At 42.6% G+C, this 25,294-nt stretch overlaps 1 protein-coding gene and 1 non-coding gene across 2 annotated transcripts in view; one reads left to right on the forward strand and one right to left on the reverse strand.

The window, feature by feature from the left end:
* Positions 1-25,294, reverse strand: part of clasp1a (cytoplasmic linker associated protein 1a) — a 214,755-nt gene that overhangs the window by 171,055 nt on the left and 18,406 nt on the right. The window contains 3 exon segments of the mRNA XM_030338917.1: positions 836-927; positions 1,108-1,211; positions 6,615-6,693. Of these exon segments, the coding sequence (XP_030194777.1) occupies positions 836-927; positions 1,108-1,211; positions 6,615-6,693 (275 nt within the window).
* LOC115530063 (U4atac minor spliceosomal RNA) lies at positions 7,441-7,568 on the forward strand. The gene has a single exon (XR_003973704.1). It is a non-coding gene; the product is annotated as a U4atac minor spliceosomal RNA (small nuclear RNA).

The following is a 25,294-nucleotide window of genomic DNA, read 5'->3' on the forward strand; positions in this document are numbered from 1 at the left end:
TTTTTGTGATTGATCCAGTACACCAGTGGCTCCTCCTCTCTTCCATGCTTCCATAATGATGATAAATCAATACGAACGCAATGACTGTCACAGTATGAGATAGGCTACTACGAACCAAATGCAATGTTGTGCATTCAACTTTTTATGCTTTAAAGGCGCTACAATTCAAACTTGAAACAAGGCGGTGCCAGTTGCAGTGGAAGCACCTGAGTGGTCCCTGTGTGGCGCCCCGAACCACTCAGGTGAATCATTCAGAGAAAGAAGCAGTTGCTGTTTCTGACGTCATATCTCAAGTGATTTTTCCGTACCAAAGCAACCTTCGAAGCAGGTTTTTTTATGGCTAGTGTAGTTAATTGTATGAAGCACGTATCGATGCTTCAGTGTCAGACTGCCATCACTACCTGGGTGACTTCCCAGTGCCTGGGGCAATTTTTGGAAACTGTTGAAAACCAATTGACATCACTCATCCTTAAATCAGGAGTAATGCCGGCTAGGGCCTGCCTTTTTATGAATTTTTGAAACAACAAATAATTATTATTGTATGCTGTGATTGAATTAAAAAAATCATGTATAGTAAGAATACTTTAACTCAAATCGATCTAGAGCCTGAACCTCTGAAACGGCTCAATGTTTACTTTATGTGAGGTAGTGAATGCGTGAATTCTTGAATTAAGTTTGGCATCCGATGTCAAAGTGAGCTGCCTAACACATTATGTGGTGCACCGTTATATCAAGGAATCAAAGGTGCTCAACCCAAAAGGCAAAGTCGCCCATAGTGCTTTGTAGGGAACGCCTGAAGTATGAAAGATCAGTGAGCACGTCTACCTATACGTACGTGCTGAGCGTTGTGATGAGACAAAGGCACACTCCCTCTCTGGTCCTGGTGTTCTTGTGTTTGAATCCTCCCAGCATCCGGTCCCATAAGTACTGCACAGCCACATGCAAACGCACACACGCGTACAAACAAACATTTAGAGGCCGATTTTATTATACTACACAAACTAATATTACAATTTTCAGAACAAAAACTAATTAAGAACAAAAACATCATAGGTCGCATCAGAGCCCAAAAACAAAAAAAAGGGTTGTGCGTGTGCGTTTTTTTACCTGTGGGCTGGCGACCTGCTCCATGATCTTGAGCAGCAGAATCTGGTCCTGGTCCCGAACCTGGTCTTTGGAGTCCCCCAGTCTGTCTATGAGGCTGGGCAGGACTACAAGACGACACAAACAATGTTACGCGGAATGAATATTGCAGGGCAACTGACGGCAACCTCCGCTCCGTGGCTGGGTTACAACTATCTGCAGTCCTGCAGATTTTCTTCCTTCATTTCTATTATTGTGGTTTTATTTATGTGCACAAATGTTAGGTCTTCATTTTCAGGAGGATGCTAAGATGCCATAGACGCAGCATTGGCTGCTGGGAAGCGAGAAATGCGGCTGCCATCTTGAAGTGGGGATGGGGAGCCAGGGAGCAGCATAAAGTCAGAGGAAGGATTGGAACCGAGGATGTATTTCTGCTTGGGGAACACAGATTGGCATCGACAACCACCATTCTGACTTGTTACCATTGGTTGTATCAGTGTTTCATAAGATAAGGCTGCACAACATTGCCAACCCGCCTCTCTTGAACTTTCAGGGTTTTAATCCCACACAGATATTGATCTTTTTTACATTCACATTGCCAGTCTGCATTTAACCTGACTGCTTTTTATCGTATTTTGAATTTCACTCCTAATTCATGATAATCTAATGCGATAGATTTATTTTCCATGATAATTCTTTTGTATTTTATTCTCTTATTTTTGAAACACTAAATGGTCAGTCTGCATTTACCCTGGCTGCTTTTTATTGTATTTTGAATTTCACTCGTTCTGGTCTTATCATTAACCTGTATCAATTCCCACCTGCAAACTCCAGTCCATTCCTCCATCCATCCACAAATAAACATTCCATCAGCAGATTTGTATCATGACGCATTCTCATTTTAGGCAAAGTATAAGACAATACTTTCTTAACAGTATAATTGTAACCATGATATAAATGGAGTCTTTCAAGCAAAGATATTCAAAGCCTAACATTGTTGGGTAAGACAGAATGTGGTTTTATCTGAATCCAGTGAAACAGATTGGTGGTTTTAGCTGATATAAAAACTTTCAGGTGTTTATATGTTGTTTAAGTGTTTGGCAGACGCTTTATTCGAAAGCTGCAGCAACAGTCAGAGATACAGTCTATAAGGTAAGATGTATAGATATCTAATGTATTCGTACATTGTTTATGCAAGATATATATGTATATATAGACTAATCATATATTGTTTCTTCAACATAAAAATAGCTGACCGTTTCCCCTTCTCTGGGATTATGTTCCCAGTTTTGATCTCGGACGTCTGGTCACTTATAGCATATAAGAATATTATATTACTGTTAAGCCAACTATGGATAATAACATTTTATAATAACATTTTCAGACTATAACTGTACGTCCACACCAGGAGCGACCAAAGCGTCAAAGACGCCTTGGTCGCTCACAAAGTTTCGCTGCGAATTTTTCTGTTCGCTTTGGTCGCTCAAGTCGCTCATGACGTACAATTCAATTATGCAGACGCATTTAAAGGAGCCGTATGCGTTTAGTAGGCCCTACAGACAGCCGTATCAAATAGTCAACTCTCCAATACACCTTGGCCATATTGCCGAGACGGTTTTGCTTGTTCGATAAAGTGCTTCGACAACAAGTAGGACAGTGATTCCCCCCAATATAAAAAAAATCCTAAAATGTAGGCTAATTACAACCGAGAACAAAAAACCCTGCGTGCTGTAGTAGTTGAAATATGTTTCACTGATCTGGATCTGCAAATCATGATCTGCACTCATTCGTCGCATTCAAAACAAATAGACATTGGCGCACATGGCTAATTTGCATACGTGCACAGGACTGGTTGGCTCCGCAAGGCAAATAATGGAACATATCTATCTATCTATCTATCTATCTATCTATCTATCTATCTATCTATCTATCTATCAACGCGTGTCTAGTTTTAATGTGATGTATTGTGTGTATGTCCAGTCAGACTTGTTCTGTGTGGTCTTGTAGGCTACTGTCCTGTGTGGGACGAACCACCTAAATGGATTCCCGACGATTTGTGTCGTTTGGTATTAATAAAGACTTGACTATCTATCTATCTAGACTATTTAATTAAAAATTATTCACCTCAGGCTCCGTGAATAGTGGGGAATAGAGGGATAAAAGACAAGAGATATATCCCTTGTCATTTATCCCTCGTCTTGTCGATTAGTTTGTTTATGTGACGATTTCAAAAACTTTTTTGGTTTTGTTTAAAGCATGCTACACGCGATTGGTTGGTTAGATTGGTGGCATGTAGAGCAAATTATAATGATTCCCGCTTAAACACGAACGTTCTAGATGTAGCCTATAAATACTCCCGCTTATCATCACTTGATATCCAAACCACTATGGCGTTTCGATCTCTGAACTGAAAAAGGGTGGGTTCGTACAACACCGGGTGCCCAGTTACAGCCGCAATTAATACTTCAGCCGACATTTTGTTCAGTGAGTGAATAAAGGTAGGTAGGAACCAAAGTGCCTGCCGATGTTCCCTGGGATCCACGCAAGCGAAGAGCGTCTACATTCCGATTGGCTGTCAGTGTTTGGTCGCTGAAGCGAATAATAGTCATTTGCATAAAGTTAAAAAGTTTTCAACTTCTTTTTGACGCTCTGGTCGCTCAACTTTGGCCGCTGGTAGCGTTGGTCGCTTTGGTCGCTTTGGTCGCTCTTGCCCATAGAAAGTGAATGACTTCCGGCGATTTGGTCGCTCAATTCGCTTCTGGTGTGGACGGACAGTAAGCCGCACCGTTTTTCCCATTTTTCGATTCTGCGGTTTATATAACGGTGCGGCTAATCTATGGATTTTTACAGCTACGGGCAATTTTTACAGCTTAAATCAGTATTCGGAGCTATTCACATACGTGACGTTACCAGAGCCGAGGGAGGCAAACTATAAGCGTTTGCCTCCCTCGACACCAAGCAGAGAAGCGAGAGAGCTGGAGGAAGAGTAGATATCTTGTTTCCCTTTACTTTATAACACAACATTAGCGGGATCTCGGGAGGAAAAGTAATACTTAGCGAAATGCTAACCTTAGCTTAGTTGTTTGTTTACATTCGCTGTACAGCGCCGCGCCTATCAACTGTGACTGGCTTGCAGCAGAGCGTGAGCGTCTTGGGAATACCCGGACAATATAATGGATATAATATGGACACATAAGACAATCGATTCGATATTTGTTATGGATTTATTGCACAAATTCCCTGAAAAGATGCACGTTCCAGGATGAATTGAAAAGCTCCCGTAAGGGCTGAGATGGCAGAGGACAGCTGATTTGGAACGGAACAACAGCTGTTCGCTTTCAAGGGGAAAAACTAAGGAACTTCAACCTACTTAGGCCTACTAATTAACGTTCAAAAGCTATTAAATCTTCAACAAAATATGCAGATACTGTCAAAATCGGTTCCAGGGAGTATATAGGGATTATTAATGTTGTTTTTGATGGTGTTTTTTTCTGGAACGAGTACTCGAATATTCGCTCGGAAAAACCAACGAGTATTCGAAGCTTGAAAAATGGCATTCGGGCCAGCCCTAATGGTAATTAAACATTAAAACACCTGCGGCTTATAGTCCAGTGCGACTTATATATGTACACATCATTCAATTTAGCTGCTGCGGCTTATACTCCGGTCTTCGGCCATTTTTGGCCAATTTTTAGGTTTTGCACTGCGCCTACTCTAGAGAGCACTGCTCCTTCATAGTATGACCTCTAATCAAATGCTTGGTCTCTTTAGAAAGCTGAGTCTGTAAAATTGTATGACATTATCAGAATAACTATCATGTACTGATACAGTGCTGGGAAGGCTACAATATTGTTTTTCCTTCCAGCCGGTTACACAAACCTCTAAAACCTTTTTTAGGGGCGTAGTACCCCTGGATAACTCCATATACCTTGGAAACACTACTGAGCCCTAGCCCTAGGTCTTGTGATGCTGTGTGTAAAAGCAGATCAACAAAGCATAAAAGATGAAGTCTCCAGCTCCTTTTATGTAATGATATGTCCATTCGTTTTGGTCAGGGTCCTTTTGGAGACTCCAAAAAAGACCTTTGGCTACCCAAAATGCATACTGTAAACAAAAGGTTTACTACACATGAACCCAAACATGTAGAAGCATAATCTTGATCTCAAATGAAAGTTTACCCTCTGGGCTTTCTTGTGAACCATTTAGATAGCATACCAGATGTTCTGATATGTAATGAGACATAATCACACAAAAATCAAATTTTTAGCTATTCCACCTATGCAATTTTGACAAATAAAAGCTCAAAAAAAGTGTTTTGGCAATTATTTTTACTTAAAAACTGCAAACTGCAGTGGTATAAAACACCAAAACTGAAATAGTAAAATACTATATATAACTATGTACAAATAAACAAAAATAAGTAAAATTACAATCACTATGTACAAATAAACAAAAAAAAACTATTTACATGATTCCCTCCCTCCCTCCCCCTCCTTTCTTCTCCGGGCGTTTAACCATCTTTCAAAATGTTCATAAAACCACAATCCAAAACAAAATTAAATAAAGATAAAAAACACACACAAGCGCGCAAATCAACCACCTGCCCCACACCCGCACTCTTGGGATGAGCCTGCTACTTTACGCACACCCCTTGCGCATTTATGTATCGACTAAAATAATATTGATATTCGATTTCTGTAGGCTCTTATGAACATTTCCAGACCCAACATGAAGCATCAACTCATTGCTAGGGATATCCACATCGACGGTAAAGTAAGAATGCACCAAGGGAGGGGGAGGGTGAGGGGGGCTATTTTGACCTAAGACACTAGGATATAAATTATCTATATTCTCTAAACATATTTATTCCACTGAATGGTTGACATTGGTTGACATTTCTGAGATTCTAATCTTTCAAACGTGTATGATATGACTACATCACTCAACCTTATGATGCCCGAAAATTGACCCAGCATGTTGGGGGGAAGGGGTGGTGTAACTAAAACTTGCCCGCCGGCGTGATTTGACGATTAAGTACCCTACCATGCTAAGTACATTACAATGTTAAAGTGAAATTCCGTTGAAAATTTAACCCAGGGTCTGACTTTTGGCTTGAAAACCCATCAAATAAGCCCTCAAGATACCTTTTTCATTGAAAATCGAGTATTAGAGTTTTCCCGGCGCAATGTTTGGCGTCCATGTTATTGGCTTGGGGCATTGAGTTTCGCTTCCAAATCTGCATTTTTGAACCACAAATATTGTTAAAAACAACACCAAACCTCTGCACTAGCATGACTAGGGTCCCTACACACATACACATACATAGCCTGCAATGTCCAAGTACAATGACTACAAAATATGATGAACTTAGTTACGGGACAATTGAATCACAAACTTCAATCCAGTTTAGTTACATTTTGTGAAATAGGGGTCATTTTAGCTCAACCAGGTTTACACATCCTTCCTTTCAGTGGAGTCAAACAATATAGCTACGGTATCGCAGGAAGCATTACAGATGACAGGGATCTCACCTGTTCCCACGTGGGATCTAAATCTCTCCTGTAGCCTGGTCACTAAGGCAGAGAGGAGGTCCAGACCCAGCAGTGCCACCTAGTGGAGGAAATTAGAAAAAAGATATCCAACAATATTATTGTCTGTTGTTTACCTTGAATTTATTTTCTTGTAATTACATTTATTTGTTAATAATTCAAATAGCATATCAGGATCAGTGGAGAAATTGTCTAAATTCACATCAGTGGTGACATTTCCCAGCAACTGAATCTTAAAATAAATAAAACCCAGAGTGCAAAGGATTATAGGAAAGCTGCAATTTTGAGTCTTTCGTTTAAGATTCAGTTGTTATTATGAAAGGATAAGCACTTCTCCAATATCCACCACTCCAATGTTCAACTAGATAGAGAAAGGCCTATGAATAACAATAAACATCACATAAACAACACAGTTAGAAGTTGACAACATGGTTGTTGTCTATTGTACTGCTGAAAGTACCCCTGGGATGGGCACCAAAAGGCTAATGGTGCGTTTTAGTATTCTCTGCGAACGCCCACACTTCAAGTGTTTTATTATGTTTCGCTCGGTTGGAGTAAAACATGGACCCCACCCGGAAAGCTGTTGTCGCGGTAGCATTGGCAGAGTACCAGGCTCTCCAAAATAGGAAGGCTATAGGCCATAGGCTAGGCGCAGCCATCTTGAATTCTGTCTCGGAATTTTGCTCGGTCACCACTGAGTTCAACCGAGATGGCGAGTTCGCCGTCCGAGGAAAAGGGCCATGTTTGTGCGTGTCGCTAGGCAACGTCCTCGGACCTCCAAGACGGATGGATAATAAAACGCAGCATAACTATCCTTGTTATGGGGTGAGGAGCTGTTCAATGGATGTAAGGTGAGGACAGCCCTGCTAACAACCACATCGACACTTTTCACATCACTTGGGAGACTTCCCAGGACCTGGTGCAATTTTTCGAAATCCGAACCGGTTTTATTATAAAGAAATTGAGAGCACTAATCGTAAAAGTAGGAATAATACCTGCTAGGCTGTGCTGAATTTAATTTTCTAGTATCTACACATAATTTGTATTCTATGCTATGATTATATGACTTATTCGTAATATTAAGTGAAAAATCCTTCAATAGATTAACATGTATGCATCGATGGGGGCTTGGGTCAGGGGGGTGTCATAAATATTTGGCCTGTTAAGCCCTTTGAGACTGTAATGGTGATTAATGGCTAATCAAATACATTTGAATTGCACCTATACTAGGGATGGGCATTCATTAAATTGTCTTTGTCGATCGTTGGGAGAATTAAAGCAAAATTTTCGATGAATCATTGATATTTTTATATTAAAATGAACTATTTATATGCTATATTCAAAATGTATTGTTCATCCTCCCGCATTCACATGGACATTTCTGGTCCGGTTAGAAGTGGAAGAACAGCTCAATCGGAATAGAAAATGATGATATATACACGTCAATCTCTCAGAATACACGAGAATGCGCAAGAGACAGACGGTCGTACACTTTTGTAAATGCCATATATACAGTACATTTGGATTGCATGATAGGAATATATCTATTCCAATTATAAATCTAATCAGATCAGAAGTGTCCATGTAAATTGGAATACAATTCTTTGATCGAAATAGAATTCCATGCGGAATAGAAGAGGTGGTGTAGGAGAAACAGTGCTAAAAACTGCAGAGCATATAATTCCTTCGTCAGCATTGCATCTGATCACCGTATTGTTTCGATCCAAATCCGCCTGAGTCTACGTGCAAATAAGAAAATATCAAGCAATGTGGCTCCTTATGACTGGTCAACTCTAAAGACGAACCCTAAGATCCATGAGACTTTTGTTATTCAGCTGAATAATAGATTTGCTTTTCTCCAAGAGTCTGTATCAGCCCCCTCCGTAAATTCCACCTACGACAATTTTGAAACGGCATGCAGGGAAACAGCCAAGAACACCATCCCGCTGAAACTCAAGACAAAGAAACGTAAACCATGGGAATCTGCAGATATCTGCCAAAAGCGACACGAGCTGCACACAGTTGCACAACTTAACACTCTGCACAACGCTGAGCAGCAGAGCAGCAGAGCAGCAGAGCAGGTAGCCACCATCCACCTTGCCCAGGCTACCTCCAGCAGGCCAGGCTACCTCCAGCAGCCCAGACTAGGCCCAGCAGCCCAGGCTACCTCCAGCAGCCTGGGCTCCAGCCAATTTTCCAGCCAATTTTTATGAAACTTTTGCGATTCAAAGATAAGGAAGAAATCCTGAGAAGAGGAAGCAAACTCAAAGGTTCTAAAATCTATGTCAACGACTTCACCGAACGTGTGCGACAGAAACGCTCCAAACTGTGGCCACAGCTCAAAGAACTAACTGACTATCTTACATTATTACCTCTTCATTTATCGATAATGGGTTTTACTGAAACTTGGTTAAATGATTCTAAAGTGTCTTTTTATTCCATGAACGGCTATGATCATCTCTATCACCACAGAAAAGATAGACCAGGGGGCGGTGTATCACTCTATGTGAAAAATTCTATCAAATACATCCTGCGAGAAGATCTATCAACTGATATTGCCATTACAAATTCTCATGTTGAATCCATCTTCATAGAGGTAGTGAATGCACCATGTTTTTCTGGCCGTACTGTCATTGGCTGTGTTTACAGACCACCAAATGGAAATGTTAACTCCTTTGTTGATAATCTGGACAAGCTTTTGAATTCCATTGAGAAAGAAAAGAAGCCATGCTTCATACTAGGGGATTTTAACATAAACTTACTTCACGCCAATTCAGAAACATTTTTGAACACATTATTTGCTAATGCTTTCTTTCCCCTGATATCACAAACCACTAGAATAACTTCATCAAGTAAATCTATAATTGACAACATCATTACCAACCATACAAATAAAAACGGATTATCTGGTATATTATTAATTGATATATCAGACCATCTTCCTATTTTTACAGTTTATCACTCCAATGAAATAGGTCAAGATATTACCAGAGTGTTGTTAAGGAACTTCAAGATGTCTAATGTGAAGAAATTTGAAAATAATTTATCTAGTAATCAATGGAATTCAACTTTGTCAACTTATGATTTGATTAAAGCATACTCTAGTTTTAACAATGAATTCTTTGGCATTTTCAATCAATCCTTTCCATTGGAAAAACAATCCATTAAGCCCAAAATCCACAAATCTTGGCTGACCAAAGAGCTCAAAAAAAGCATATAAAAAAAACACAAACTATACAAAGACTATTTGACAAATCCCTCTCCCCTGAACTGTAATGTGTATTCAAAGTACAGAAATAAACTCAACCATATGTTGAGAAAATCTAAGAGAAATCATTACCAACAGAAATTGAATACATCAAAAAATGATATGAAGAAGGCATGGGCCATTATTAATGAAGTTATCAACAAACCCTCATCAAAAATTAATTCTCAGAGCATATTTTATAATAACGATTCTAGTATTGAGGATCCCATTGAAATTGCTGAAGAATTCAATACTTATTTTGTCAATATTGGTCCCGCTTTGGCTGCAAAAATCCCTCTAACACCACTCTATTCTAACAGTACAGGACCTCCTTCCAGTCAATCAATGTTTCATTTTTCTACTGTGGATGAAAAAGAAATATGGGATATTGTATCAAGTCTAAAGTCAACAAGTGCTGGTTTTGATGATCTCAAAATGAAATTAGTGAAGCAGTGTCTCCCCACCGTTGTAAAACCAGTGTGTCATATTTTTAACTGTTCTCTTCAGGTGTAGTACCAGACCAACTGAAATGGGCTAAGGTTATTCCCATATTTAAAAATGGGGATCCATCACTATTTTCAAATTATAGACCAATTTATTTATTACCTTGCTTCTCCAAAATTCTCGAAAAAATTGTATATAATAGATTAATTGCACATCTTAATGATAATAACTTATTGTATGATTATCAGTTTGGTTTCCGTGCCAAACATTCTACCTCTATGGCCCTGGTCCAATTAGTTAACAGAATATCTACAGCTTTGGACAACAAGGAACTCACAATTGGAGTGTTCATTGATTTATCCAAGGCTTTTGATACCGTTGATCCGAATATATTATTAACTAAGCTACAGGCTCATGGGGTTTCTGGGACTGAGCTTAATTGGTTTAAAAGTTATCTGTTCAACAGGAAACAGTATGTATGGAATGGAGCTAACTCGACTTACAGTCATCTACAGTGTGGAGTTCCTCAAGGTTCATTACTTGGACCTCTTTTATTCCTTATTTATATTAACGATTTGCATTTAATATCTGATGAAGCTCTCTTTATTTTGTATGCCGATGACACAAATATTTTCATTACCGATAAAGATGAACACAAGTTGATAGATCGAATGAATAGCGTACTCGATCGGCTGGATAACTGGTTCAAATTCAACAAATTATCCCTTAATGTAGAGAAGTGTGCTTATATGATATTTAGGCCTAAAAATATTATCCTATCCAATCCTATCCAGCCAATTTTTATGGCGAACAATGCACTCGCTAATGTTTCCAATGTTAAGTTCCTTGGGGTTTTTATTGACCATAAGCTCAATTGGAAATAACACATATCACAGGTGTCCAATAAATTGGCTAGAAACATTGGGGTTATTAGACGAGTAAGACACGTGCTGTCAAGGAAAATTTGCATGGATTTATATTACTGCCTTATTTATCCCTTTATATCCTATGGTAATATAGTATGGGCTAGTACATACAAAACCAGTGTAAATTCGATTTTTCTGTTACAGAAAAAATTTGTTAGATCTGTAACCAACTCCAGTTGGCACGCTCATAGTGCTCCATTATTTCGGAATCTGGAGTTGCTAAGCATATATGATGTGAATACTCTTCAGGGGCCGTATTCACAAAGGATCTTAGGGCTAAAAGTAGGTCCTAACTGGCGAATTTAGGAGTAACTCCTAAAAATAATGGGCGTGTCACTCTTAAATTTAGGACTCCTAACTTTTTTCACTAAGAGCAATTCACAAAGTATTTTAGGACTAAAAGTAGCACCTAAGTCTAGGAGAGCTTAAAAGTCCTCAAGAGGACTCCTAACTCAGTAAGACCTATTCACAAAGAATCTTAAAATGCCTGTGAGACGAAATGTTAGGGTATTCAACTTATTGTGGAGTTAATGCGCGATGCAATAACATCCCCGACTAACAGGAATAATCCGATTAGTCCCGAAATAAAATGTTATAAAAATTATAAATTATAAAATATAACTTATAAAAAATAAAAATAATTGCGCCATCAAAAGACGAGGACGTGTTCGTCAATAGGAAGAAAGTGCATTCCATCAACACGCAGGTTGTTTTTGATGCAAATTTTAACATAGCCTACTGGATGTTGTTGCAAAGTGGCCTGGATCTTCAGCTACCCATGATTCGCGCATTTTAATGGTGAGCGGTCTGAGGCATCTTTTGAGATGTACCAGTTGGGTGTCACTTGCTGGGTGACAGTGACTATCCATGCAAGACGTGGCTCTAGACACCCTACCTCAATCCACAACCGGGAGCACAGTTTAAGTGTAACATGTAAGTGATTACGCAGATTACGCTTAATCCTATGCGTAAAACACATCGTATTGGCTCTTTGCTAGAGCACACAAACATACACGAAATGTTGTGGAGAGAGGAATTGGGCAGATGAAACGTCGGTTTCATGTCCTCCACGGCGAAATACGCCTCACCCCAGAGAGGGCAAGCACAGTAATCACTGTATGTGCCATTCTACACAACCTCTGCAAGCGGAGGAACATTCCACAGCCAGACGATGATGATGATGATGATGGCGATCAACATTACAAGGAATTTGGCCGTGTGGAACCGAGTGGACAGGCATTTAGGGATCACTTTGAAAACACATTTTAGGTAAACACCTTGGCACAAATCAGTCAACACTTGGGTAGTTCGTAACATTTATTTTCTTTTAGATTTTACGTATTTTTATTGTTTGCTTTCTCTCTCTCTTGAACGTGCAGGCTACAACGTCATTATCGTGGTCTGCACAAAATTGTCATCATGCGTGTATTCTGCTAACTGCACTATAACTACTTAATAGGAATTCATTTCTAGCCTAGGCTATTTCCTTGTTTTTCGGTGATTCGGTGGGCTCGTCTGAACAACCAATCACCGAACTGACCGCTTCTAAACTCGTGCACGAGAATTGACGTAATCCATAGCAACGGCGCGTCACTCTTAGTTCACTCTTTGTGATTTATCCTTAGTAAGAGTAGGTCTCAGCGGCTTTGTGAATAACTTTTAAGAAAAAACTCCTACGTAAAATGTTTTAGCGCGAGTTGGGAGCACTCCTAGCGGTAAGATAAAATGCTTTGTGAATACTCCCCCCAGTTCGGCACTTTTGTTTTCCAGTTTTTCAATAATTTACTTCCTTCTTCTTTTAACAGTTTTTTTATAACCAGGTCACAGATCCATAGTCATCAGACCAGATCTGTAGATCTCCTTCACCGGCAATTTTTCAGAACAAATCTGGGACAGTTTTCTATTAGGGACAGAGGTCCAGTCGTTTGGAACAGTTTTCCAGCTACTCTATGTAAACACTCATCTTTAGCTACTTTCAAAAAATATCTTAAAATGTACCTAATTTTAAAAGCCTATGATAATATGATAAACTGAATGTATGCTGTATTGTCTTTTTGCTTGTTAGTTATATCTTTACTTTGCTTTTTTACTTTTACTCAAATGTATTCTCATTTTTGTAAAATGACTTTGTAGTTGTTTTATCTCTATAATTTTACTTTTGTTTGTCTTTTTTTTTCTTTTACTTTATTTTCTTTACCTTATTGTATTTTAATGTCAGGTGGACATCCTTAATAAGCCCTTCGGGGTTTCTTTTGTCCCACCCGTGCATCTATGTATGTCTATGCAAATCTTCTTGCCTTTTTTAATCTTGTTTATTTGCACAAATAAAAACTAAACTAAACTAAGAACTCTTTACCGTCCCATGGGAATGTTAAAAAATTCAAAGATACTCGGGCGGCGCTCAAAAGCTCATGAAGCTGAGCAAACGGAATATCTACAGAGTAAAATCAACCACATCAGAACCACGGCTAGCAACAAAAAGGCTGCTAAAGCATGGAAGACAGTCAACGAAATCAGCGGAAGGAAAAAGAACACCCGAGGCAAACTGAAGGCCTCAAGCCAGGAACAGCGGCTACAGCTTTGGCAACAACACTTCCAAGACCTACTCGGTAAACCACCTCAAAACTCCAACGAGCAAGTGACGCCAATAATTACGGGCGAGCTCAAAATAAAGAAAGGTCCTTTCACAATGGAAGAACTCAAGTTGGCAATCAACCGCATACAAAATGGTAAAGCCTGTGGACTCGACGAAATACCAGCAGAAGTATGGAAGTTAGAAGAATTCCATCACACCCTACTAGACATGACGAACAGCGTCTATAATCAAGACCCTATTGCGAGGTGGTCTGAAGGCTGCCTACTCCCCTTCCCAAAAAAGGGTAATCTTGGGATCACGACGAACTACAGAGGCATTACGCTAACAGCAATCGCGGCAAAAACCTACAACCTGATGCTACTAAACAGAGTACGCCCAGAGATTGACCCCATACTGAGGAAGAATCAAAATGGTTTTAGAGCAAACAGATCTACCTCGGGACAGATACTGACCATTCGTAGGATGTTAGAAGGAGTAAATGCAAAAAACCTTCCAGCAACTCTTCTGTTTGTCGACTTCTCGAAAGCCTTTGACTCCATCCACCGTGGAAAAATGGAGGAGATCCTTACTGCATATGGAATACCAAAGGAACCAGTAGACGCCATCATGATGCTGTATAAAAACACTAGGTCTATGGTGCACTCTCCCGATGGAGACACGGATTTCTTTGACATCACCACCGGAGTCCTACAAGGAGACACCTTGGCCCCCTTCCTATTCATCATCTGCCTGGACTATGTGCTTAGAAAAGCCCTCGACAATAACCTGGAACTTGGCTTTACACTCACCGAACGAAGAAGTAGGCGACATCCAGCTCAAAAGATCACAGACGCTGACTATGCCGATGATATTGCAATACTCACAGATTACCTTGGAAATGCAACATCACTCCTTCATGGCATTGAAAAGCTAGCTAAAGAAATCGGACTCTACGTAAATGCCGTCAAAACAGAATTCATATGCCTGAATCAAGATGCATCGGCAGGTATAAGCTGTCTGAGTGGCGAAAAGATCAAACGGGTGGACGATTTTAAGTACCTGGGCAGTTACATCGCATCGACCAAACGTGATGTCGACATCAGACTCGGAAAAGAATGGGGATCACTCAAAGGAATGGATAAAATCTGGAAATCGAACCTCCCAGACAAACTCCAGAGGAACTTCTTCAGGGCAACAGTGGAATCCGTCCTCACATATTGCTCTACCACCTGGACCCCAACATCTAAACTGGAGAAGAAGATAGATGGGGCCTACACCCGTATGCTCCGTGCAGCTCTAAACAGATCATGGCGTGACCATCCGACGAACAAGGAACTCTATGCCAACATCCCACCCATCAGCCAATCCATCAGACTACAGAGACTTCGCTTCGCCAGACATTGCTGGCGGAATAAGGAAGAACTGGCGGGAAAAGTGCTACTCTGGTCGCCCTCCCATGGAAGAAGATCACAAGGCCGCCCCAAGAGAACCTACCCTGAACAACTGGCAGATGACGTTGGGTGCCACGCCGAAGAACTCCCCGCCCTAATGAGCGATAAGATGGAGTGGAAGAGGAGAGTGTCGATGCTTAGCCGAGCTAGCTCGACACAGTAAGTAAGTAAGTAAGGTGTAGTCCGCTATAATCGACATGTATACACTTATTCCGATTGGTTTGGGGTGGGTGCTGCTACTTTTTAACTTCGAGAGATGACATCAGCAGTTGCAGTAGTTCGCAATTGGTCCGTCTGTACTTCTATGCACACCAAACTGAACCGCTGTCAAGGAAGTGGATTTTTTTCCTGATTCACGTCTTTATTAGCACTTCGCAAGTAGTGCGGTAACTTATCAACCCCAGCGTGTCTGGTTGCCAAGCAACGTCAACGTCTTTGGCAGATTATTTCTCTGCTGAACAACACTATGAATGGTAATTGTAAAAAGACACACCGTGTGATGAAATTATTTAGCATTAGTTTTGTATATGAAAAATTTACGTTGACAAAATTCTTAATGATCAATTAGTCGATCGTCGATTAATCATGCCCATCTCTAAACTATACTGTGTGTTACAGAGACTTCCACAGCTTTCACCAAGAGCTTTATGGGGGAAGGCTCAGAAAGCTGTCCTCTGTCCCCTGTCCTCCGGACCAACAACTCTTACTCAACGATGAACAAAACCTAAACTTGCAGCGGAGCTCAGTGTATCCATCAACGTGATCATTGTTCGCTATGCCTTGTACACCACTGGCACAAGTTGAAAAGGGGGAAATTTCCAAGCTTTCTTGCGGGATTTCACCGAGGCACGCCCTCTTCTGGTCGGTCCCACTCTGGATTCTGTGTGTCTACCGAGTTCAGTGAGGTTTGCCGTACGACTCGACAAACAAAAACGTCTGCGCCCGTAAAGACATTTATATTCTTTGTATTTGTACCACGTTGGTCATTTTAATGTCGATTTTAAATGCTCTTACACATTTGATTACATTGCTGCTTTATTCCGGTCACCAATGTATGTATGTCTTGCTGTGCGTTTGTTTTCGAGCTGTGGGGTATGCTACGAAGCGCGCTGAACATACCCAGGCTTTCTTTGGATAACCTGTATCGACAAATACAAAACTCACAATCAGATTTAAATGGTACCACGAAGCTCACTTACGAGTCAATTTGTCAAGCCAGGTTTTCCGCTTTAGTTTCAATGCACGTTCCCTCAAAAGGGGCGTTTACGCGTAATTTTACTCACCTTTTCAAAAAAGATAGATCAAGAGCAGTATATTTCTCTCAAGAGGCACAGATAGTTGTAATGAAATCCTATAAGGAGTTCAAGAGTCAGATAACAGCTAGAGGCACCACAGTTGCACACAATAGTGAATATTGCATAATGTCTAAAAAGAACTTAGTGCAGAATTGTTCATGATGAAAATGCTGTGATGAAAATGCAAAAACGGCGGCAAAACAGCTTTATTCTATAATTTAGGGAATTTACTTTGAATACACCCTATGTAAGAAATGTATAGCATACGTTTTCAACTGCTGAGATGTAGCGGCGGTGGCGTATTGGATTAGTATACGACCTGAAAACAAGCGACCTGGGTTCAAATCTCGCCTGTCCATCATCATCATGCCTTTACCCCCATCTAGATGTGGTGCCAGCACAGCCTTGAGAGCATGGGTTCAAAGTAAGCACAAAAATATAATTCCATAACCTTTAGTGAACAAGTATTCCTGGGAGACTAACCCTGCACTCAGAAATTCAAGACTGACGCGCCAACACTCTACCACACACTACCAGAGGCGGATGTCTTCTTTTATCTGAAAGTTTATAAAATTCTTCCAGTGGAAAGTTTATAAAATTCTTCTATCTTGCAGTTTGAGTGGTCAAAAAAGCAAAGAACAACAACAACATATTTCGCATGTATTGAGCGCACCTACAACCTTTTGAAAAGCAAGTCACACTGTATTTTTGCTATGATTTTCACCATTATCACTAACTGCATGCAGATATGTACCCATGGCAAAAAAATCACATTGAAACACAGAGACACCGCGCAACAGTAAGTGCACAGCTTCTTTGTGTAGCATTCCCTACATAAGGTCCAACAAGGACGATCAAATGGCGAATACCCTCTGATGAGAAACTGTATCTCTCATAAAGAATATTCTCAGGCAATGCCAAGGGATCGGATCTGTCCCGAAAGACCCCCTTTCTCTGGAGGGACCCCTGTATGATACAGACTCTGAGGTCCATGGGAACACCCACAAATGGTGACAACATTGTCAAAGGAGGGACTAGAAAGCTGCGCAAGCCAATATAACCAGATAGACTTAGCTGATAACCTGCTCCCGACCAAGTTTGGTTGACAGCATAAGTCACCATGGTTATACAGCGACGCTTAAAGAGAGCGACTTTAATTTCACAGCTAACCCAGGCTTTGAGCGCAACATACCTCACTAAGCCACTAGTCGTGGTTTGTAGATTTGAAGTGTCCCCCATAGATCAGACAGAACAATGCCTAACACCTTAAGACTGTTACCCTATAGACCTCTGAAGAATAAGTCCCGTCTCCGAGACTCCGGTTCCCTCGGTCAAATGTCTATGGGGAAGAAAATGGGTTTTTGAATGATCGTTCTTTACAAACTCTGTAGGTGGCGAAGAAGTAAAAGTTTTGAACTACACATTTTTTTCATCTAGTTTCGACTGGGTTTTTGGATTGTCGGTGCCGTTAAAGTAATAAATTATTATTAATGCTACTTTAACGGCACAGAGAATCCAAAACTACAGTGGGAACTAGATGGAAAAAGTGTATAGTTCAAAACGTGATGCAGCTTTTACTTTTTTTGCCACCTACAGTTTGTTATGTGCGATCATTAAAAAAAAACATGTTATTTCCCATTGACATTTGACCGAGGGCAACGGAGCCTCGGAGGCAGAGCTTATTCTTCAGATGTCTATTGGACCCGCAATTTACATTTTAGTCACGCGTTTAATACATACGCCCACCCCTCCCATGAATGCGTTGAAGCTGTGAATACTGCTCTGTATGAGGGCAACACTGTGGCTTTAAATGTGACATATTATACCACCAGGTGTGAGTATGATTAGCAATTGCAAGCCGTTTTGGAATTCTGCCACTTCTGACATCACAACTGGGCGTGTCCACTCTAGATGTGTGCAGAATAGATCAGTCTACCAGCCTACCCGGTTGCCTAGTAACGGGGACGCTGGCGAGTCTAACGCCGCTCTGTATGGCTTGTTTTTATTCAGTATTTTTAATATTTCTCACGAATGCATTGAACATTTTGTTGTTTTTTTTGGTCTTTAGTAGTTTAGCTAAGTTTACTAGTTATATATAGTCACTTTTCGCTATTGTAAGTACGCCAGTTTTCTTTATTTTTACGTGTTTTATATGTGGAGTCGTACAGTTGCTTGACAGTTGGTGGACGCTGTTGCCTTTTGAACGCTGCTGCTCACCGGTTGCCGCTTCTCACTCTGAACATCATTCTGAACATTATTTTTTCGTGATTTTCCTTTTCTTTATCTTACTAGTCTTTTAATTTTTTATTAGTTTTCTTTTGCTTACTTTCAAACCCTTCTGTCTGAAACCCTTCTGGACCTCGGATCGGACTACAATTCTCCCCTTCTACCCCTGGAAACTGGTCCCTAGCTAGCCAGCTGGTGACCAGCTGGATGCTACCTGTCCGTGCCAGTGCTGTCAGCTGTCCGGGACCTGCCTGCAGCACTGGCCCATTGATTAGCTGGCTGCCGGCTGTTTGACAGTTGGTGGATGACACACCAACTGTGACACACCGGTCCGCTGCCACCCTGCCAGCTCTCCTGGACGCTTACCTGCGTCCGCGGATTGCTGTCAATCGCGGAGGACGCCACCTCCCTCCAACACCGCTACCCGACAGTGTTCACCTGCTGGCCGGCTAGACTGCTGCTAACCCCCGGCGCCGTCCAACTGGCTTCCCCGTCTCCAGCGTAGCTACAACCGGCAAGCTCCACTCCTCTGCCTCCGCTGTGCTGGCTCTGTGGCTTCACCATAATCGCCTGGATCTACTGCTGGCTTACGCCGCTGCCGACTTCACAACCTGTGGATTTTTAACCTGTTCCTCTGGATTGCGGTATGTTCATGTCACGAGCGCATCTCTGCCGCTCCGTTAAAATAATGTTACGTCTCCGGATCTTCTCAAGGACCCCCTCACCTCAGCTTGCATCCCACCATGACATTCTCAAACGACCAAAATACATCCACCGAGGCTCTGGACGGAATTTTCAGTACCCTCACAACAGCAACAAAAACATCCGCTCCTTCTGGTCCACTGGGCCCCGCCCCCCTCCTCGCACAGCCCGTACGGTCAGTCCTGTCAATCACAGTGTACTGTCCCCTCTGCTCAAAGCAACCTGCTACACTCCACTCACCTGTCTGAAACTCTGTTTGCTGAACACCAGATCCCTCAGTAATAAGGCCCTTTTGATAAATGACTCTATTGTTGACCAGAGCCTAGACATTCTCTGCCTCACTGAGACCTGGCAACAACCAAATGACTTCTCCCATCTAAATGAGGCTGTCCCACCAGGTTTTTATTTTATTAGTAAACCCCGGGGTAATAAGAGGGGGGGTGGCCTCGCTCTCCTCCACCGTGATAACATCAAAGTCACCACTGTCACAGTCCCCCATCACTCCTCCTTTGAATGTCTAGCTGTAAAACTCACAGGCCCCAAACCCACTATCATTGTCACCATTTACAGACCACCTCTGCTGTTTTCCTCAATGAATTCTCATCACTACTTACATCTGTATGTGCAATGTCCCCCACCGTTATCCTCCTTGGTGATTTCAACATCCACATTGACAACCCATCCTGTACTTTTGCTAACGACTGGACTGTCTTGGCATCACACAACATGTCACCCTCCCAACCCATAACCAAGGTCACATTCTGGATTTAATCAGCTGCACTGACATCACTCCCACTAACCTTGATGTCATTGATTTCCCCATATCCGACCACAAAGCTGTACTTTTTGACATTCTTACCCAACTACACAAAACCAAGGAACAACGGACCATCTCCTTCAGAAACATCAAACATATCAACACCACAGACCTCTCGACCCTAATCAGCTCCTACCCCAACCCTCCCCCAGCTCTCTCCCTGACTGACCTGGTGACTCACTACAATAACTGCCTCTCCTCTTCCTTCACCACCCTGGCCCCCCTGAAAACCCGCTCAGTCTCATTCACCCACACTGCTCCCTGGTTCACTCCTCATCTGCGCCAGCTCAAAGCCACTGGTCGTCGACTGGAGCGACTCTACAATAAGACTCAACTCACTGTGCACCGCCAAATGTATTCGGACCACCTCCATCACTACAAGAATGCCCTCACTACTGCCAAAACCTCATACTACTCCAACCTCATCAACACTGGTACAGGCAACAGCAGAGTCCTCTTCTCAACAGTCAGCCATTTACTTCAGCCTCCTAAAACCCTCCCTCCAGACATTTCCACCACTGCGTTCCTGGACTTCTTCAGCTCTAAAATCAACACCATTCACCAACAACTGGCCTCATCTCGCACCCCCTCTGATTACACACCCTGGATGATCACCTCTGGCCAACCTCTCATCTGCTCCCTCTCTGACTTCACCTCAGTAACAGAAAATACTGTTTCAGAACTCATCCGCAAAGCCAAAACCACCACCTGTCAGCTCGATCCTCTTCCCACCTCCCTTGTCAAAGCATGTCTACCGTCCATCTCCCCCATGATCACCAACATGGTTAACTCCTCCCTCACTACTGGTCCCGTACCCCCCACTCTCAAGCTGGCTGCCATCACTCCCATCCTGAAAAAACCTGGTGCTGACCCAACTGACCTTAACCATTACCGGCCCATCTCCAATCTCCCTTTCATCTCCAAAACACTTGAAAGGGTGGTTGCCGCACAACTACAGTCCCACCTTGACACAAACAATCTCCACGAACCGTTCCAATCTGGCTTCCGTCCAAAACACAGCACTGAAACAGCCCTAGTCAAAATCACCAAGCATCGATCTCAGCGCAGCATTCGACACCATCTCCCACCCTCTGCTCCTGGACCGCCTGACTGGCATTGGGATCACTGGTGCTGCACTCTCCTGGTTTACATCCTACCTCACCGGCCGTCAACAATTTGTTCAACTAAGCAACCACAAGTCTGGGTGTTCAGGTGTCTCACTGGGTGTCCCCCAGGGGTCAGTCACACTTACCTCCTCCCGCTGGGCACACTCCTCCGTCACCATGGGGTCCATTTTCCATGCTACGCTGACGACAAACGCTCATCGGCTCCAAATTCACCCTCACCATATCACAACACACCCCAGCTCCACTCATAATCATCGATGGATTCCCAGTACCCTTCTCCTCCAAAGTCAAGAGCCTCGGCGTCATCCTGGACAACACCCTCTCATTCGCACCCCATATTCACAACATCACCCGGACTGCATTCTTCCACCTCCGCAACATCACCAGACTCCGCCCATCACTGACCCAATCCAGCACTTAAATCCTAGTTCACTCATTTGTCACATCACGCATAGACTACTGCAACACCCTCCTCACAGGACTCCCCACCAAACTCATCAACAGACTGCAGATCATTCAGAACTCAGCCGCCCGGATCATCACCAGCACCAAATCATCTGGCCACATCACCCCTGTCCTCATCCAACTTCACTGGCTCCCAGTACACTAGCGCATCCAATACAAAACCCTACTCCTCACCTACAAAGCTCTCCACAACCTAGCCCCCAGTTACCTCTGCGACCTCCTCCAAGAATACACTCCCTCCCGCTCCCTCTGCTCAACCTCTGCTGGACTACTATGTATCCCCACATCACGACTCATTACAATGGGTGCCCGGTCATTCAGCTGTTCAGCACCCAGGCTCTGGAACTCCCTCCCCCCACACATAAAACAGTCACCATTAAAACCTTCAAGTCACAACTCAAAACTCTCCTGTTCAAACTCGCAAACAACGTCTAACTGATCACTGTCTTGATTGTTTGTTTGTTTTGTCTTCTTTTTGTTTTATTTATTTATTTATTATTATTTTTTCCACAATGTCTTGTTTTTAAACGATTTATGATGGCTTTATGCTCTGTAAGGTGACCTTGGGTGCCTTGAAAGGCGCCTCTAAATTAAATGTATTATTATTATTATTATTATTACCCAGTGGACTCTAGCAAACGTTGCTCATCTATCTGTCATACATCTAGGAGGACACGCCCACTTGTAATGTCAGAAGAGGCAGTTCTCCATAACGGCTTGTAATGGCTAATCCCACTCGCACCTGGTGGTATAATATGTCACCTCTAATGAATTTATCTTTGACCGTATGACTGTTATAACTTGCAACTATAATAGCAGGCCTGTCGCAACAGTTAATCAAGTTAGTAAGTTATGCATGTGCCAAGCAGGCTGCAGCTTACACACACACACACACACACACACACACACACACACACACACACACACACACACACACACACACACACACACACACACACACACACACACACACACACACACACACACACACTTCTTTATTTGAATCCACCAATCACATTACAAGAGACAAGATTCAAATATTTCAGAGATAAGATAGGTCATTGTTCAAGGGTACAAACACATCTCCTGCGCCACACTGCCAGGCTGCCTATCACTGCTGATATGGAGCAGAACTTTGCTAACTGTTTAGATTTTCTGCTGGAGAGCCAAGCCAGCCTTAACCCACTGAAAACACGGTTGTGGACATGCCCCAAGCTTCCAAAAATAAACACTATTAGCTTGCATTGGTAGCCTAGGTCCCTTAGAATTTCCAGAATGGGCTGGTATTTAAGGATTTTATCGTTGAAAGCCATTTCAATGTACAAATCAAATACACAGCCTATCTCAAGTAAGAGCACTTCCCTTCTGTCTCGGTTTAAAAACACAACATCAGGGGTAATAAGGGATGTTACAAAACACATCAATAGAGCTGTTAAACCATTCCGGCATGATGCGTGAATGTTTGTACATGGTCACATTTTCTGGAGATACTTCCTTAACATTACTGGAAATTAGATCGACAAGTCGGTCATGGCGTGCAATATACAGTCCTTTGTACATAGTACAGCCATTCACAACATGGGCAACTGATTCAAGTTGATGGCCAGAGTGCATTATACAGTGTGGATGGTGGTGTGCAGGATACCCTAATGCCAGATTGTATTTGGTAGGTAGCACCTGCAGCCTAGCTTTGGCAGTGAAACAGAGGATGTCCTCTCCAACAGCAGCATTTTTGTACATGGAGTGGGAAGCAGAGTGGTCGGCAAAGTCTAGGCATGCTAGCTTTCCCTGCATTCTAAGTCCAGTCCAGTGTTGTTTGGTCTCTGTTTGTTTTATGTTGAGAAGGAATCTCCTTGCTGTTGTGTTCTGTAGTATGTGTTGTGCCTCGTTGTGATACACAGTTGCCTCTGCGGTTACAGATGGGTCGGTGACAACTGCATCAGATGCCTGTGGTGCTGTGTGTGAGTTGTGTTGTGTCCATTCCAGTTTGACTGACATTCAGTTGACCAGATCATTTAGGTCCGGCCAGTCCAACCGAACTCCAAAGCCTGCAGCTTGTGTGTCCAGTTTCCCGCTGCTTTTCCTCCCAAAGCCTAAGAAGCTGTCCTGGCCTGCTTTGGCCAGAGGGACCTTCCTCTTCCTGAGGTCCAGCATGAGGGAAGCTCTGGCAAGCTCTCTGACAGTAGCGTCATCATTGTTGAGCATGCTGAGGAGGTGTGTCAGCCTGGTAGCAGTGTATACCCATTCCACGTTTGGGACACCCAGCCCCCCCTCTTTACGTGAGAGGAAGATGAGGTCCCGGGTAGAGTGTGAGTTCAGCCCTAGCCATTTTCGGACAGCCTGGACTGTTTTATTGCTCATGTCTTGTAAGACTTTTTGCAGGATGTGAACGTTTGCAAAGAGGTGTTGAACCTTTGCAAGGGCCACCTCTCTGATAGCGTCCAGTTTCATGACTACAGGGAGTGGGGAGGAATCAATTAGATCGATTCTGTTCTTATAGGCACTACATAGCTCCTGTGCCTGCTCCCCCCACTCACCCGCAATGTTGATGTTATGGCCAAGATAGGTGTATGACTCTTGGCGTGAGTAGACCCTGATAGGCTGCCCCATTATTGTGAAGGAGGGCGGTTTGTCAGATTTGGCTTTATACCAGCAGTTGCCACCACTGCGTCGCTCATAAAGAGCTGCACACTTGGTGTGCTTCACCTCCAGCTTTGACCAGTGAAGAAATTCATCTGTTCTGGCCAGCATGTTATGTATGACACTCTCGTCTCTGATGATGTCGAGGACACCTCGACATCATCAGCGTAACCCTGAACAGGGTTTGGGGATCTGATATCAGGTGGTGCACACTGAACGAGCCACTTGAGCCACTGGTTAATGGCAAGGATGAAGTTCACCGCACTCCAAGGGCAGCCTGTTTTAATCCCAACCTGGAGCGGAATGGGCTCTGTGAGTTGGTGTCCACTGGTTACCTGCAGAAAAGATCCCTTATATACATCCGTTATGAGGTCTGCAAAGGGCTGAGGTGGATGGATCTCCTTCAGTGCATTCAGCATAATTTTGTGGGATAGTGTGCCAAAGGCATCTCTAAAATCTAGGAATACAGTAAAAAGTTTACATGATTCATGTTTAAAATCATCGACTCCAGTTTTAAGGCAGAACACATGCTCGTTCATACCCTGTCTGGCTATGTAAGCTTTTTGTTTGGGTGAGAGGATGCCTGTGTCCACAAGCCATGGGAGGATGCGGCCAAGCAGACATTTCATAAAGATTTTGTAGACAGTGGGAGGAGAGAGATGTTTCTCCATGTGGATGGGTCGCTTGGAATATTGTCTTTCTTAGGTATTCTATGGATGAGGGCCCCCTTCCATGATCCTGGCACCT

This window comes from Gadus morhua, chromosome 17 (assembly GCF_902167405.1).
Source record: "Gadus morhua chromosome 17, gadMor3.0, whole genome shotgun sequence".
Taxonomy (NCBI): Eukaryota; Metazoa; Chordata; class Actinopteri; order Gadiformes; family Gadidae; genus Gadus; species Gadus morhua.